Genomic DNA, 17,596 nt, shown 5'->3' on the forward strand with positions numbered 1-17,596 from the left:
GTTTTTAAATGAATTAATAAGGAACTAAATATTTTGGCAGTTTGGGATTCCCCTTGTATCTGGTGTACATCATTACTCACTGGGTGTATTTCCCTGGGAAGTAGTTGTGTTTGCAGGTGAGAGGCTCCTGTAGTTTTGCGGTGGAGATCAGCTGCACAGTCAGGAGACGCCGCTTATCCCTCTTAGCTCAGTCGTACAGCACAGAACACTCCTCCCCGGGAGGCCCAGGACATTGTGATAATTAAAGCTCGGGGGTTATTTTCCTTCTCAGTGTTTTGTCTTGTTCCAGCATTTCAGAGATTTTCGCGAGAGTTATAAGAGCAGAGCGTGTGCCGGGCCTCTCAATATGAGACATAAAAAATTTATCAGCGTCGCCTTAAAACCCTCTACCATCAGCAGAATGTGCTAAAAGGAGGTGACTGACGCTTCCCGGAAAGTCCATGGAAAAGAGAACCCAACACTAGGACACTTTCCCTTTAAATGTCCAAACTGCACCATCTATGATACCATGATGGTCAGTACTAACTAACGGCAAGGAGCCCATATGACACCCTAACCCCTATATCCAGAATTCCATGGCATTAGAGCTCTACTGTGTTCTCCATTTAGTTTGGCAAAGGTTGGTAAAGTAAAGGGGACTCCTCAGGCCTAAATCGCCAGCACACATTGCCCGAGATGTGTTCTGTACGAGTCTCTCCACAGAAGAAGAACCAAAAAAACCATGGCTGAGCCTATGCTTACAGACTCTAGGCCTCAGCCTCTGGAAAGTTCTGGGGAGCTAGTCAATAAGGCAGCCTGCATAAACATCAGGGGATAATAACAATAACACAATTAGAATACATAATTAATGCACAGTTGGTGCTGTGGAATTACTAGGGAACAAGCTTGGAAAAAATGGGTTAAACTCCTTAGAAAGATTGGATTTGTGGGTTATCAGTATGGTGATTCGTCAAGATGTCATTGCAACATCCGCCACCGGGGCCTAGCCTTTTCTTTGGGCCTGGAGGCAGCCGGGGCCCAGAATACCGGAGTGCCTGGGGGTTGCAGCGTTGGGCGCGTTGATGTCACGGTGCTTGGTATGGGGACCGGAGGGCTGTCCTACAGCCTGGCAGGTCCACAGCAGGTGGTGTGTGCAAGATATATGGAGGGAGAGGCTGTGGTACTGGATCTCCCTGGAGCAACCCCTGAGTGTCTGTAAGATATGCCCCTGGGTAATGGACGGGGAGCCCGTGGCGCTGACAGCCGTATCCAGGAATCAGACGGAGGCAACGTTGTGCAAAATAACTCATGGTTCTTTATTGAACAACAGCAGGCAACTGCCAAATGATCTCACAGCAGAACTGGTACTGGAGTGGTCATGGAGAGTGATCCTCAGGAATTGGTTCACCAGCCTGGTCGTAGATCCAGGCTGGGATGGAGCTGTGTCCAGTTGTGGAAGCTGCAGTTTTCAGTGTTCTGACTCTGGTCCTAGGATTAGCTAAATGTCATCACTGATGGTGGACTGACACTGTCTCTCTTCACTCTATCTCTGTGTACTGGAATCAGACAAAGGGTGATGGTACACGTGGCATTTTTAACACGTTTTTGGCCCTTTTTAAGCAGTCCGTTAAAAAATGCATCCGTTTTTTGACACGTTTGACCAATTATCTTAATTCAAACTGGTCTAAAAACGCATTGCTTAAAACGGATGGACTGCTTAAAAATGGGCCAAAAACGCATTCAAAATGCCAGGTGTGCCATCACCCTAAAACCTCAGAGGATCTGCTCTCTAGGGAGAGCTGGTGGTAAAAGACCTTTGGTCTAAGGAGCTAGCCCCTCCCTGTCCAGGGGTTTTATTCTCCTGGTCATGTGGTAGCACCTCTCCAATCACACTCCAGTGTACATGATGAAACACAATTGGCTGATAACTCACACCCAAATTAACCATTGCCTTTCCGAGCAGAATCTACAGTTGTTAATTACCCGAGTCTTCCTGCATTCCCCCTTAATGAGTTGATCAGACTCACTAGATGGGTCCTAACAGGTAGAGGGCCTTATTCGCAACTGTCCCCTTGCCTATACATTGTCAGGGGTGTTGCACCTTGTTACTGTAATTATTTAGTACTGTATGTTGGTTTTACCACATCAAGACATGGCACTTTTTTTTAGGACAATAGCAAACTGTTTTGCGGTATTAATTAGGTACGGTATATATACATTTCTGAGCGTTTTGTTGGCTACTTTATACTGGTATTTGGCCATACAGTATTATTTCAGTACTATAATATGGTATTATTTGTGCACTGTATTATTATTGTACTGTTCCGCACTGTTCTTACCCTAATTTCCAAAAAATATTGGGGCAGATTTACTTACCCGGTCCATTCGTGATCCAGCGGCGCGTTCTCTGTGAAGGATTCGGGTCTTCCAGCGATTCACTAAGGTAGTGTGCCCGATGTCCACTAGGTGTCGCTGCTGCGCTGAAGTCCGTCGGAGTTCACCAAGCTATCCTGGGTGCAGGTAAGCGCGTGTCAAGCGACACTTTTTTTTTAAAAAATACAGCGGGTTTTCCGAATCCGTCTGGTTTTCTTACGGCCACGCCCCCGATTTCCGTCGCGTGCATGTAGGCGCAGATGCGCCACAATCCGATCGCGTGCCCCAAAAACCTGGGGCAATTCAAGGAAAATCGGCGCAAAACGGTGAAATTCGGGTAACCCAACGGAAAAACGTGATTCAGGCCCTCAGTAAATGACCCCCATTGTGTCTCAGATCCTCCCCAGATACAATTTACCTGGACCGTTGCAAATGTAACAAACTCTCAGCGGTGGTTTGTATCAAGTCTATAGAAATTTCTAGCCTCTGCAAGTCTGATTCACTGACAGCAAGCAGAGAGATGTTGATAGTTTATTAGAAAGTTTTAGAAACTTTTTCTTCTGCTCCTGTGAAGTGAAGGACAGACGTCGCAGCCCCAAATCCGGAGAATGAATGTGTAATTACCAGAGAGCGTCTTCTCCACGTGGAGACATCACCATCTGCCGCCGCCTGTTCCTGAGCCATTTGCTCTGCTGATAGCGGAATAACACGTAAACAGTTCTCTAACCTCAAGGGGCTGTGGATCTCGGGTTATGTATGTCCTTTAAGAGTCCAATCGGGAGCTGCTGATGCATGGTGTCTGAAAGGGACAGTGCAGGGCATCTTCATTGTTATACATTAAATGCAATCTATTGTTCTCTGTTATCAGTTTTTTCAGGGGTATCCTACAGGGATATGCATGTGTTTTGCTTCTATGCGTTACTGTAGCATCTGTAATTGATACTTCCATTGTTACAGAATTGTCCCCAGTATTTGTTGAAGGAATATATAGACCCCCAGTCCTCCACAGCTCTGTACATGACCCCTCTATGACTCCCTTTGTATCCTGCAGGGGGAGCTGCTGAGTCCATGCCGCTGTGATGGGTCAGTACGTTGCACGCATCAGCCCTGTCTGATCAAGTGGATAAGTGAGCGCGGGTCCTGGAGCTGTGAGCTGTGTTATTACAAGTACCACGTCATCGCCATAAATACAAAGAACCCACTTCAGGTAAAGGTAAGTGATCCTGACCCAAAGACCGGAGATGTCATTCATTGTTGTCTCAGTGCTGGAGGCTGGAGACTGGCTGCTATCTTGTCTCCCATACACTGCAAATGGAGAGCGGAAGGAAATGTCACATCAGCAGGATCCTATAGGACATTATATATGGGACTGGCCTGTATGATGGGATAAAGCACTTGGGGTGAGATAGAAACATATTTTTATCTCCAGCAGCCTCTGTCTGCACCTGTCTCTCTCCTATGATTAGCAGAATCCTATAGGACATTATAGGGAAGCACCGGGGGCGTAACTACAGCAGTAGCAGCCACAATGGGGCCCGCAGTGTCAGGGGGTCCCATCATCAGACCTGACACACTAAAGAATGGAGGATGTATATATAACATATATGTGATGTATATATGCTGTATGTGGTGTATGTGTATTATGTGTGTATATATTCTGTACCTGTGATATGTATATACTGTACATGGTGTATGGTGTGTGTATATATGCTGTATCTGTGTTGTGCATATGCTGTGTATGGTGTATGTGTACATACACTGTGTACATATAAGCTGTATGTGTGTGTATATGCTCTGTATGTGTGTGCGCATGATCAAATAAATGTGTGAATGTAACTTGCATGTGTGACTATAAGTGGGATGGGGGCCCCATTCAGATGTCTTCTATGGGGCCCTGCCTCTCCTAGTTACAGCCCCCGAAATACTGACCCCCGAAATGTGATTAAACCACTTAGGGAAAGATAGAAACTTATGATTATCTCCAGCCGCCTCTGTCCATAGAACCATCAGCAGGATCATTTAGGACATTATAGAGAAGACCTATACTGGTGAAAATAAAGCACTTGGGGTGAGATAGAAGCCCTCCTCTGCCTCTGATCTGTGTCTCGGTGCATGATCACTCCTCTCCCTCCTCTCTCCATACACTTTCATGTAATCTTACACCTCGGTGAGCTCACTCTCAGCTCTGATAAGACGGATTCAGCAGAGTTTGAGTAGGAGGAAGAGCAGGAATGGAGCTGGATGTGTTTTTGTTTCCTGATTCTGGTGTTTTCTCTGCTCTTCAGCCGCGTCTCCTTCTCTTTCCAGTGGCAAGCCATCTCCCTGACGGTCATTGAGAAGGTGCAGATAGCAGCGGCCATCCTGGGCTCCCTCTTCCTCATCGCCAGCATCTCCTGGCTCATCTGGTCAACGTTCAGTCCCTCAGCAAAGTGGCAGCGTCAGGACCTGCTCTTCCAGATCTGCTACGGGATGTACGGCTTCATGGACATTGTGTGTATAGGTGAGCAGCACCAGCGGCCCCCAAACACATTGGGGGTCATTTACTAAGGGCCCGATTCGCATTTTCCCGACGTGTTACCCGAATATTTCCAATTTGCGCCGATTGTACCTGAATTGCCCCGGGATTTTGGCGCACGCGATCGGATTGTGGCGCATCGGCGCTGGCATGCACGCGACGAAAATCAGGGGGCGTGGCCGAACGAAAACCCGACGGATTCGGAAAAACCGCCGCATTTAAGAAAAAAATGTGTTGCGAAAATTACACTTACCTTCACCAGGTAAAGGCCGGTGAATTTCAGGGCATTCCGGCGCGCCTCCGGGGAACTTCAGCGCAGCAGCACCACCTGGTGGACGGCGGAGGAACTCCCTTAGTGAATCCCGGCCGGACCCGAATCCACCGCAGAGAACGAGCCGCTGGATCGCGAACGGACCGGGTAAGTAAATCTGCCCCATTATACTTTAGACACATTGGGGCAGATTTACTTACCCGGTCCATTCGCGATCCAGCATCGTGTTCTCTGCGCTGGATTTGGGTCCGGCCGGGATTCACTAAGGCAGTTCCTCCACCGTCCACCAGGTGGCGCTGCTGCGCTGAAGTACCCCGGAACGCACTGGAATGCACCGAGCCGGGCTGAGTTAAGGTAAGTGCAATTTTCGCAACACATTTTTTTTTAAATGCGGCGGTTTTTCCAAATCCTGTTTTCGTTTGGCCACGCCCCCGATTTCCGTCGCGTGCATGCCGGCGCCGATGTGCCACAATCTGATCGCGTGCGGCAAAATCCCGGGGCAATTCAGGGAAAATCAGTGCAAATCGAAAATATTCGGGTAACACGTCGGAAAACCCGAATCGGGCCCTTAGTAAATGACCCACATTGGGGCTTATTTACTAAGGGTAATGGATCACACTTTTGTCAGACTGTTTGCTGTTTTCGGGATTTGTGCAGCTTTGACAGGTATTTAACAGGTGTCTGCACTGGGGTTGTGTCGCACGCAATCGGATTGTGACGAGGCTGCGCTGGTTTTCATGCAACACAAATCGGGGGGAGGGGGAGGACAGTCCGACTGATTCGGACTGAGCGCAGGGTCTAAAGGGGTTTTCCCATTTCAGCAAATTAATGTTATTGTATGCATTATAAAAAGTTATAAAATTTTCCAATATACCGTATATACTCGAGTATAAGCCGACCAGAGTATAAGCCGAGGTATCTAATTTTACCACCAAAAACTGGGAAAACCTATTGACTCGAGTATAAGCCGAGGGTGGGAAATGCATTGGTCACAGACCACCCCCCCAGTATATAGCCAGCAAACCCCCTGTAGTAGACAGCCAGCCCAGCCTGCCCCCAGTAGTATACAGCTTGCCCCCAGTAGTATACAGCCTGCCCCCAGTAGTATACAGCTTGCCCCCAGTAGTATACAGCACTGCCCCCAGTAGTATACAGCCTGCCCCCAGTAGTATACAGCACAGCCCCCAGTAGTATACAGCACTGCCCCCAGTAGTATACAGCACAGCCCCCAGTAGTGTACAGCCTGCCCCCAGTAGTATACAGCACAGCCCCCAGTAGTGTACAGCACTGCCCCCAGTAGTATACAGCCTGCCCCCAGTAGTATACAGCACAGCCCCCAGTAGTATACAGCACAGCCCCCAGTAGTGTACAGCACAGCCCCCAGTAGTATACAGCACAGCCCCCAGTAGTATACAGCACAGCCCCCAGTAGTATACAGCCTGCCCCCAGTAGTATACAGCACAGCCCCCAGTAGTATACAGCCAGTCCCCAGTAGTATACAGCACAGCCCCCAGTAGTATACAGCACAGCCCCCAGTAGTATACAGCACAGCCCCCAGTAGTGTACAGCCCTGCCCCCAGTAGTATACAGCCTGCCCCCAGTAGTATACAGCACAGCCCCCAGTAGTATACAGCACTGCCCCAGTAGTATACAGCACAGCCCCCAGTAGTATACAGCCTGCCCCCAGTAGTATACAGCACAGCCCCCAGTAGTATACAGCACTGCCCCAGTAGTATACAGCCTGCCCCCAGTAGTATACAGCCTGCCCCCAGTAGTATACAGCACAGCCCCCAGTAGTGTACAGCACAGCCCCCAGTAGTATACAGCACAGCCCCCAGTAGTATACAGCACAGCCCCCAGTAGTATACAGCACAGCCCCCAGTAGTATACAGCACAGCCCCCAGTAGTGTACAGCACAGCCCCCAGTAGTATACAGCACAGCCCCCAGTAGTATACAGCACAGCCCCCAGTAGTATACAGCACAGCCCCCAGTAGTATACAGCACAGCCCACAGTAGTATACAGCACAGCCCCCAGTAGTATACAGCACTGCCCCAGTAGTATACAGCCTGCCCCCAGTAGTATACAGCCTGCCCCCAGTAGTATACAGCACAGCCCCCAGTAGTGTACAGCACAGCCCCCAGTAGTATACAGCACAGCCCCCAGTAGTATACAGCACAGCCCCCAGCATTAAAAGAAAAAAAGGGTGAGTATATAAGTTTATTATTTTTTAAGTATTTTTTACTGTTATAGAATAGATTGACTCGTGTATAAGCCGAGGGGAAGATTTTCAGCACATTTTTTGTGCTGAAAAACTCGGCTTATACACGAGTATATACGGTACTTTCTGTATCAATTCCTCACGGTTTTCTAGATCTCTGCTTGCTGTCATTATATAGAAAACTTCTATGTTAATTTGAGTGGACAGAAATGTGACCATGGTCACACAGGTGCACAGCTCGCTAGTATCACAGAGAGTAATCAGAGCCGTGTGATATAACGAGCAGTGCACCTGTGTGACCATGGTCAGATTTCTGTCCACTCAAAGTAAGGCCGCGGTCACACGATCCGCTAGGCGTCCGTTCCTAATGCGATGCTAACGCACAGGGGAGGGTCCTCTGCCCGAACGCACATGCGTTACCAGGGAAACGCATGTGATCGGCTTATCAATCGCATGCGTTTCCCTGGTAACACATGTGCGTTCGGCCTGAGGACCGCCCCCTGTGCGCTAGTGTCGCGTTAGGAACGGACGCCTAGCGGATCGTGTGACCGCGGCTAGGGTTACATTGTATTTCCACTACATCTAAAACGCAATGTAACCTCAGCATGTGATCACGGCTGAAGCCAGTGGAATGCGGCAAAAACGCAACGCACAATGCGATGCAACGGATTGCGGGAATGCGCCCTGAGGCTTCTATAGAATGACAGCAAGCAGAGATCTAGAAAACCGTGAGGAATTGATACAGAAAGTATATTGGAAGTTTGTATAACTTTTTATAATACATACAATAACATTAAAGGGAAAACCCCTTTAACTAAAGTGTCGCAAAACAATGCACTTACATACACCAGGAAAAAGACGGTGAACTCCAGCGCAAGATCTTGTGTGACTCGGGTTTCTTAAAGAGGTTGCCCCAGAGCGTTCCTAGTCCATTGACTATGGGAGCGCTGCACCCAGCTACATCCATCAGTCCCATAGAGAGGAAACAGAGAGGCAGGGAGCATGCTTTACCTGCTGCTCCATTCAGGTGAGGGAACAGAACCCTGTTTTCCAGGGGATAGGGGATAACATTAATTCTTAGACCAGATTGAACACGGTTAGAAAAACGTATCTGCTTCCTTCCAGAAATTGCGCCACACCTGTGCCTGGGCTGTGTTTAGTATTACAAGTCAGTTCAGTTGCAGTCAATGTGGCATAGTCACCATTACTCACATACATGAAGTGCCCCAGGTACGGGCAAAGTCACATTACTTCTATCACATGAGGTGCCCCAGGTATGGGCATAGTCACATGACTCGTATACAGGAGGTGCCCCAGGTACGGGCATAGTCACATGACTCGTATACAGGAGGTGCCCCAGGTACGGGCATAGTCACATTACTTCTATCACATGAGGTGCCCCAGGTACGGGCAAAGTCACATGACTCGTATACAGGAGGTGCCCCAGGTACGGGCATAGTCACATGATTCGTATACAGGAGGTGCCCCAGGTACGGGCATAGTCACATGACTCGTATACAGGAGGTGCCCCAGGTACGGGCATAGTCACATGACTCGTATACAGGAGGTGCCCCAGGTATTGGCATAGTCACATGATTCACAGACAGGAGGTGCCCCAGGTGCGGGCATAGTCACATGACTCGTATACAGGAGGTGCCCCAGGTACGGGCATAGTTACATGACTCGTATACAGGAGGTGCCCCAGGTACGGGCATAGTCACATGACTCGTATACAGGAGGTGCCCCAGGTACGGGCATAGTCACATGACTCTTATACAGGAGGTGCCCCAGGTACGGGCATAGTCACATGACTCGTATACAGGAGGTGCCCCAGGTACGGGCATAGTCACATGACTCGTATACAGGAGGTGCCCCAGGTACGGGCATAGTCACATGACTCTTATACAGGAGGTGCCCCAGGTACGGGCAAAGTCACATGACTCGTATACAGGAGGTGCCCCAGGTACGGGCATAGTCACATGACTCGTATACAGGAGGTGCCCCAGGTACGGGCATAGTCACATGACTCGTATACAGGAGGTGCCCCAGGTACGGGCATAGTCACATGACTCTTATACAGGAGGTGCCCCAGGTACGGGCATAGTCACATGACTCTTATACAGGAGGTGCCCCAGGTACGGGCATAGTCACATGACTCTTATACAGGAGGTGCCCCAGGTACGGGCATAGTCACATGACTCGTATACAGGAGGTGCCCCAGGTACGGGCATAGTCACATGACTCGTATACAGGAGGTGCCCCAGGTACGGGCATAGTCACATGACTCGTATACAGGAGGTGCCCCAGGTACGGGCATAGTCACATGACTCTTATACAGGAGGTGCCCCAGGTACGGGCATAGTCACATGACTCGTATACAGGAGGTGCCCCAGGTACGGGCATAGTCACATGACTCTTATACAGGAGGTGCCCCAGGTACGGGCATAGTCACATGACTCGTATACAGGAGGTGCCCCAGGTATGGGCATAGTCACATGACTCGTATACAGGAGGTGCCCCAGGTATGGGCATAGTCACATGACTCGTATACAGGAGGTGCCCCAGGTATGGGCATAGTCACATGACTCACATACAGGAGGTGCCCCAGGTATGGGCATAGTCACATGACTCGTATACAGGAGGTGCCCCAGGTATGGGCATAGTTAAATGACTACAGGAGGAGTCCGCATAGCCACATGACTCATGGGCCAAGTAGTTAGCCTCAGCGCCCTCGCCCTGCTTTGTCCAGATGTTTTTGCTGTAATTATTTCAGCGTCTGACGAGTCGCTGCCATCAGTGGTTGCCATGCTACCATTGTTCCTGGTCTGCGGTGTCTAGACAGAGCGCAGCGCCTGTGCCAGGCCAGGGACTCGTCAGCGCTTTGTTAATGAGTTTTTAATGATCAGCAGTAAAGCTCCATCCATCGCACTCGCCTCACGCTCAATGCCCAACCATGAAATGATCATAAAACCAACTCTGCTACAGGTGTCCTGCAGGAGTCACTGCTCCCGAAGCTGGTGAGAGTCATGTGTGACATGTGTGCATACTGTGCTCTCATTACAGGTACAATGTACCCCCTCATCACATCATGTGTCATCACAGAAGGACCCTGTAGGTACTGGATACCTAGTGAGGTCACCATCACCAGGAGGTACTGGATAACTAGTGAGGTCACCATCACCTGGAGGTACTGGATACCTAGTGAGGTCACCATCACCTGGAGGTACTGGATACCTAGTGAGGTCATCATCACCTGGAGGTACTGGATACCTAGTGAGGTCACCATCACCTGGAGGTACTGGATACCTAGTGAGGTCACCATCACCTGGAGGTACTGGATACCTAGTGAGGTCACCATCACCTGGAGGTACTGGATACCTAGTGAGGTCACCATCACCTGGAGGTACTGGATACCTAGTGAGGTCACCATCACCTGGAGGTACTGGATAACTAGTGAGGTCACCATCACCTGGAGGTACTGGATACCTAGTGAGGTCACCATCACCTGGAGGTACTGGATACCTAGTGAGGTCACCATCACCTGGAGGTACTGGATACCTAGTGAGGTCACCATCACCTGGAGGTACTGGATAACTAGTGAGGTCACCATCACCTGGAGGTACTGGATAACTAGTGAGGTCACCATCACCTGGAGGTACTGGATACCTAGTGAGGTCACCATCACCTGGAGGTACTGGATACCTAGTGAGGTCACCATCACCTGGAGGTACTGGATAACTAGTGAGGTCACCATCACCTGGAGGTACTGGATAACTAGTGAGGTCACCATCACCTGGAGGTACTGGATACCTAGTGAGATCTTCATCACCTGGAGGTACTGGATACCTAGTGAGGTCACCATCACCTGGAGGTACTGGATATCTAATGAGATCTTCATCACCTGGAGGTACTGGATACCTAGTGAGATCATCATCACCTGGAGGTACTGGATACCTAGTGAGATCATCATCACCTGGAGGTACTGGATACCTAGTGAGATCATCATCACCTGGAGGTACTGGATACCTAGTGAGGTCACCAACACCTGGAGGTACTGGATACCTAGTGAGGTCACCAACACCTGGAGGTACTGGATACCTAGTGAGATCATCATCACCTGGAGGTACTGGATACCTAGTGAGATCATCATCACCTGGAGGTACTGGATACCTAGTGAGATCTTCATCACCTGGATGTACTGGATACCTAGTGAGGTCATCATCACCTGGAGCCACTGGATACCTAGTGAGATCTTCATCACCTGGAGGTACTGGATACCTAGTGAGATCTTCATCACCTGGAGGTACTGGATACCTAGTGAGATCTTCATCACCTGGAGGTACTGGATACCTAGTGAGATCTTCATCACCTGGAGGTACTGGATACCTAGTGAGATCTTCATCACCTGGAGGTACTGGATACCTAGTGAGGTCAACATCATCTGGAGGTACTGGATACCTAGTGAGATCTTCATCACCTGCAGGTACTGGATACCTAGTGAGATCTTCATCACCTGGAGGTACTGGATACCTAGTGAGATCTTCATCACCTGGTGGTACTGGATACCTAGTGAGATCTTCATCACCTGCAGGTACTGGATACCTAGTGAGATCTTCATCACCTGGAGATACTGGATACCTAGTTAGATCTTCATTACCTGGAGATACTGGATACCTAGTGAGATCTTCATCACCTGGAGGTACTGGATACCTAGTGAGGTCATTATCATCTGGAGGTACTGGATACCTAGTGAGATCTTCATCACCTGGAGGTACTGGATACCTAGTGAGATCTTCATCACCTGGAGATATTGGATACCTAGTTAGATCTTCATTACCTGGAGATACTGGATACCTAGTGAGATCTTCATCACCTGGAGGTACTGGATACCTAGTGAGGTCATTATCATCTGCAGGTACTGGATACCTAGTGAGATCTTCATCACCTGGAGGTACTGGATACCTAGCGAGGTCATCATCACCTAGAGATACTGGATACCTAGTTAGATCTTCATTACCCGGAGACACTGGATACCTAGTGAGATCTTCATCACCTGGAGGTACTGGATACCTAGTGAGGTCATTATCATCTGGAGGTACTGGATACCTAGTGAGATCTTCATCACCTGGAGGTACTGGATACCTAGTGAGGTCATCATCACCTGGAGATACTGGATACCTAGTGAGATCTTCATCACCTGGAGGTACTGGATACCTAGTGAGGTCAACATCATCTGGAGGTACTGGATACCTAGTGAGGTCATCATCACCTGGAGATACTGGATACCTAGTTAGATCTTCATCACCTGGAGGTATTGAATACCTAGTGAGATCTTCATCACCTGGAGGTATTGAATACCTAGTGAGATCTTCATCACCTGCAGGTACTGGATACCTAGTGAGATCTTGATCACCTGGAGCTACTGGATACCTAGTGAGATCTTGATCACCTGGCGGTACTGGATACCTAGTGAGATCATCATCACTTGGAGATACTGGATACCTAGTGAGGTCATCATCACTTGGAGATACTGGATACCTAGTGAGGTCATCATCACCTGGAGATAGTGGATACCTAGTGAGATCTTCATCACCTGGAGGTACTGGATACCTAGTGAGATCTTGATCACCTGGAGCTACTGGATACCTAGTGAGATCTTCATCACCTGGAGATACTGGATACCTAGTGAGATCTTCATCACCTGGAGCTACTGGATACCTAGTGAGATTTTCATCACCTGGAGGTACTGGATACCTAGTGAGATCTTGATCACCTGGAGGTACTGGATACCTAGTGAGATCTTGATCACCTGGAGCTACTGGATACCTAGTGAGGTCATCATCACCTGGAGATACTGGATACCTAGTTAGATCTTCATTACCTGGAGATACTGGATACCTAGTGAGATCTTCATCACCTGGAGGTACTGGATACCTAGTGAGATCTTCATCACCTGGAGGTACTGGATACCTGGTGAAGTCTCCATCACCAAAAGGTACTAGATACCTGGTGAAGTCTCCATCACCTAAAAGTACTGGATACCTAGTGAGATCTTCATCACCTTGAGGTACTGGATACCTAGTGAGGTCATCATCACCTGGAGGTACTGGATACCTAGTGAGGTCATCATCACCTGGAGATACTGGATACCTAGTGAGGTCATCATCACCTGGAGCCACTGGATACCTAGTGAGATCATCATCACCTGGAGGTACTGGATACCTAGTGAGATCTTCATCACCTGGAGGTACTGGATACCTAGTGAGATCTTCATCACCTGGAGGTACTGGATACCTAGTGAGGTCACCATCACCTGGAGGTACTGGATATCTAGTGAGATCTTCATCACCTGGAGGTACTGGATACCTAGTGAGATCATCATCACCTGGAGGTACTGGATACCTAGTGAGATCATCATCACCTGGAGGTACTGGATACCTAGTGAGATCTTCATCACCTGGAGGTACTGGATACCCAGTGAGATCTTCATCACCTGCAGGTACTGGATACCTAGTGAGGTCATCATCACCTGGAGATAGTGGATACCTAGTGAGATCTTCATCACCTGGAGGTACTGGATACCTGGTGAAGTCTCCATCACCAAAAGGTACTAGATACCTGGTGAAGTCTCCATCACCTAAAAGTACTGGATACCTAGTGAGATCTTCATCACCTTGAGGTACTGGATACCTAGTGAGGTCATCATCACCTGGAGGTACTGGATACCTAGTGAGGTCATCATCACCTGGAGATACTGGATACCTAGTGAGGTCATCATCACCTGGAGCCACTGGATACCTAGTGAGATCATCATCACCTGGAGGTACTGGATACCTAGTGAGATCTTCATCACCTGGAGGTACTGGATACCTAGTGAGATCTTCATCACCTGGAGGTACTGGATACCTAGTGAGGTCAACATCATCTGGAGGTACTGGATACCTAGTGAGATCTTCATCACCTGCAGGTACTGGATACCTAGTGAGATCTTCATCACCTGGAGGTACTGGATACCTAGTGAGGTCATCATCACCTGGAGATAGTGGATACCTAGTGAGATCTTCATCACCTGGAGGTACTGGATACCTAGTGAGATCTTGATCACCTGGAGCTACTGGATACCTAGTGAGATCTTCATCACCTGGAGATACTGGATACCTAGTGAGATCTTCATCACCTGGAGCTACTGGATACCTAGTTAGATCTTCATTACCTGGAGATACTGGATACCTAGTGAGATCTTCATCACCTGGAGGTACTGGATACCTAGTGAGATCTTCATCACCTGGAGGTACTGGATACCTAGTGAGATCTTCATCACCTGGAGGTACTGGATTCCTGGTGAAGTCTCCATCACCAAAAGGTACTAGATACCTGGTGAAGTCTCCATCACCTAAAAGTACTGGATACCTAGTGAGATCTTCATCACCTTGAGGTACTGGATACCTAGTGAGGTCATCATCACCTGGAGATACTGGATACCTAGTGAGGTCATCATCACCTGGAGATACTGGATACCTAGTGAGGTCATCATCACCTGGAGCCACTGGATACCTAGTGAGATCATCATCACCTGGAGGTACCGGACACCTAGTGAAATCTTCATCACCTGGAGGTACCGGATACCTGGTGAAGTCTCCATCACCTAAAAGTACTGGATACCTGGTGAGGTCATCATCACCTGGAGATACTGGATACTTAGTGAGGTCATCATCACCTGGAGATACTGGATACCTAGTGAGGTCATCATCACCTGGAGATACTGGATACCTAGTGAGGTCATCATCACCTGGAGGTACTGGATACCTAGTGAGGTCATCATCACCTGGAGGTACTGGATACTTAGTGAGATCATCATCACCTGGAGTTACTGGATACCTGGTGAGATCTTCATCACCTGGAGGTACTGGATACCTGGTGAGATCATCATCACCTGGAGGTACTGGATACCTAGTGAGATCTTCATCACCTGGAGCTACTGTATACCTAGTTAGATCTTCATTACCTGGAGATACTGGATACCTAGTGAGATCTTCATCACCTGGAGGTACTGGATACCTAGTGAGATCTTCATCACCTGGAGATACTGGATACCTAGTGAGGTCATCATCACCTGGAGCCACTGGATACCTAGTGAGATCATCATCACCTGGAGGTACCGGACACCTAGTGAAATCTTCATCACCTGGAGGTACCGGATACCTGGTGAAGTCTCCATCACCTAAAAGTACTGGATACCTGGTGAGGTCATCATCACCTGGAGATACTGGATACTTAGTGAGGTCATCATCACCTGGAGATACTGGATACCTAGTGAGGTCATCATCACCTGGAGATACTGGATACCTAGTGAGGTCATCATCACCTGGAGGTACTGGATACCTAGTGAGGTCATCATCACCTGGAGGTACTGGATACTTAGTGAGATCATCATCACCTGGAGTTACTGGATACCTAGTGAGATCTTCATCACCTGGAGGTACTGGATACCTAGTGAGATCTTCATCACCTGGAGCTACTGTATACCTAGTTAGATCTTCATTACCTGGAGATACTGGATACCTAGTGAGATCTTCATCACCTGGAGGTACTGGATACCTAGTGAGATCTTCATCACCTGGAGGTACTGGATACCTAGTGAGATCTTCATCACCTGGAGGTACTGGATACCTGGTGAAGTCTCCATCACCAAAAGGTACTAGATACCTGGTGAAGTCTCCATCACCTAAAAGTACTGGATACCTAGTGAGATCTTCATCACCTTGAGGTACTGGATACCTAGTGAGGTCATCATCACCTGGAGATACTGGATACCTAGTGAGGTCATCATCACCTGGAGATACTGGATACCTAGTGAGGTCATCATCACCTGGAGCCACTGGATACCTAGTGAGATCATCATCACCTGGAGGTACCGGACACCTAGTGAAATCTTCATCACCTGGAGGTACCGGATACCTGGTGAAGTCTCCATCACCTAAAAGTACTGGATACCTGGTGAGGTCATCATCACCTGGAGATACTGGATACTTAGTGAGGTCATCATCACCTGGAGATACTGGATACCTAGTGAGGTCATCATCACCTGGAGATACTGGATACCTAGTGAGGTCATCATCACCTGGAGATACTGGATACCTAGTGAGATCTTCATCACCTGGAGGTACTGGATACCTAGTGAGATCATCATCACCTGGATGTTCTGGATACTTGGTGAGGTCACCATCACCTGAATCTTCTGGACACCTAGTGAGGTCACTATCACCTGGTTGTACTTGATACCTTGTGAGGTCACCATCACCCAGATGTTCTGGATACCTAGTGAGATCATCATCACCTGGATGTACTGGATACCTAGTGAGGTCAGCATCACCCAGATGATCTGGATGCCTATTGAGGTCTCCATCAACTGGTCGCACTGGATTCCTAGTAAGGTCACCATCACCTGGATGTACCGGATACCTATCGAGGTCACCATCATCTGCATGTAGTGGATAAAATGGAGGTCACCATCATCTGGATGTACTGGATTCCTAGTGAGGTCACCACCATCTGGATGTTCTGGATACCTATTGAGGTCACCATCAACTGGTCACACTGGATTCCAAGTGAGGTCACCATCATCTGGATGTACCAGATACCTATCGAGGTCACCATCATCTGCATGTAGTGGATAAAATGGAGGTGACCTTCATCTGGATGTTCTGGATATCTAGTAAGGTCACCATCACCTGGATGTTCTGGATATCTAGTGAGGTCACCATCACCTGGATGAACTAGATACCTGGTGGCTGACTGTGATCCCCTCCCCTTCCTCACTGACCTGACTACACAGCTACACAGAGTCAGGAAGCAGACTACAGAACTGTTAACCCTTTCCCTTCCTCCCTGATTTAACTACTGAACATTATAAAGATGGCAGCTTTATAAGGGGCAATAATAATTGGACCAGACAACAACAGTAGGGGTGCAGGACCGAGAAGGGAGACACATAAACACAGATCAGGAGGGAGAAGCACAGATCCATCAGTGTTTCTGTGTCTCCCTTCTCGGTCCTGCACGCCTACTATTGTTGTCTGGTCCCATTATTATAAAGCTGCCGTCTTTCTAATGATAAAATTCTAAATGATAAAATGGTCTCAATGTTCAGTTTCCCCGACGACCCTCAGACCGTCCTCCCTGGACTGAAATGCGTCGTCTTACGTTCTCCGCTTTGCGTCCTGCTTCCCTTTCTCTGA

At 48.6% G+C, this 17,596-nt stretch overlaps 1 protein-coding gene across 1 annotated transcript in view; it reads left to right on the forward strand.

Annotated features, from left to right (window-relative positions):
- MARCHF4 (membrane associated ring-CH-type finger 4) overlaps positions 1–17,596 on the forward strand; it is a 60,343-nt gene that overhangs the window by 18,485 nt on the left and 24,262 nt on the right. Inside the window, exons 2-3 of the mRNA XM_072121998.1 lie at positions 3,404–3,565; positions 4,660–4,852. Of these exons, the coding sequence (XP_071978099.1) occupies positions 3,404–3,565; positions 4,660–4,852 (355 nt within the window). The remainder of the gene's footprint in view (positions 1–3,403; positions 3,566–4,659; positions 4,853–17,596) is intronic.

Source organism: Engystomops pustulosus, chromosome 8 (genome assembly GCF_040894005.1).
Source record: "Engystomops pustulosus chromosome 8, aEngPut4.maternal, whole genome shotgun sequence".
Classification (NCBI taxonomy): domain Eukaryota; kingdom Metazoa; phylum Chordata; class Amphibia; order Anura; family Leptodactylidae; genus Engystomops; species Engystomops pustulosus.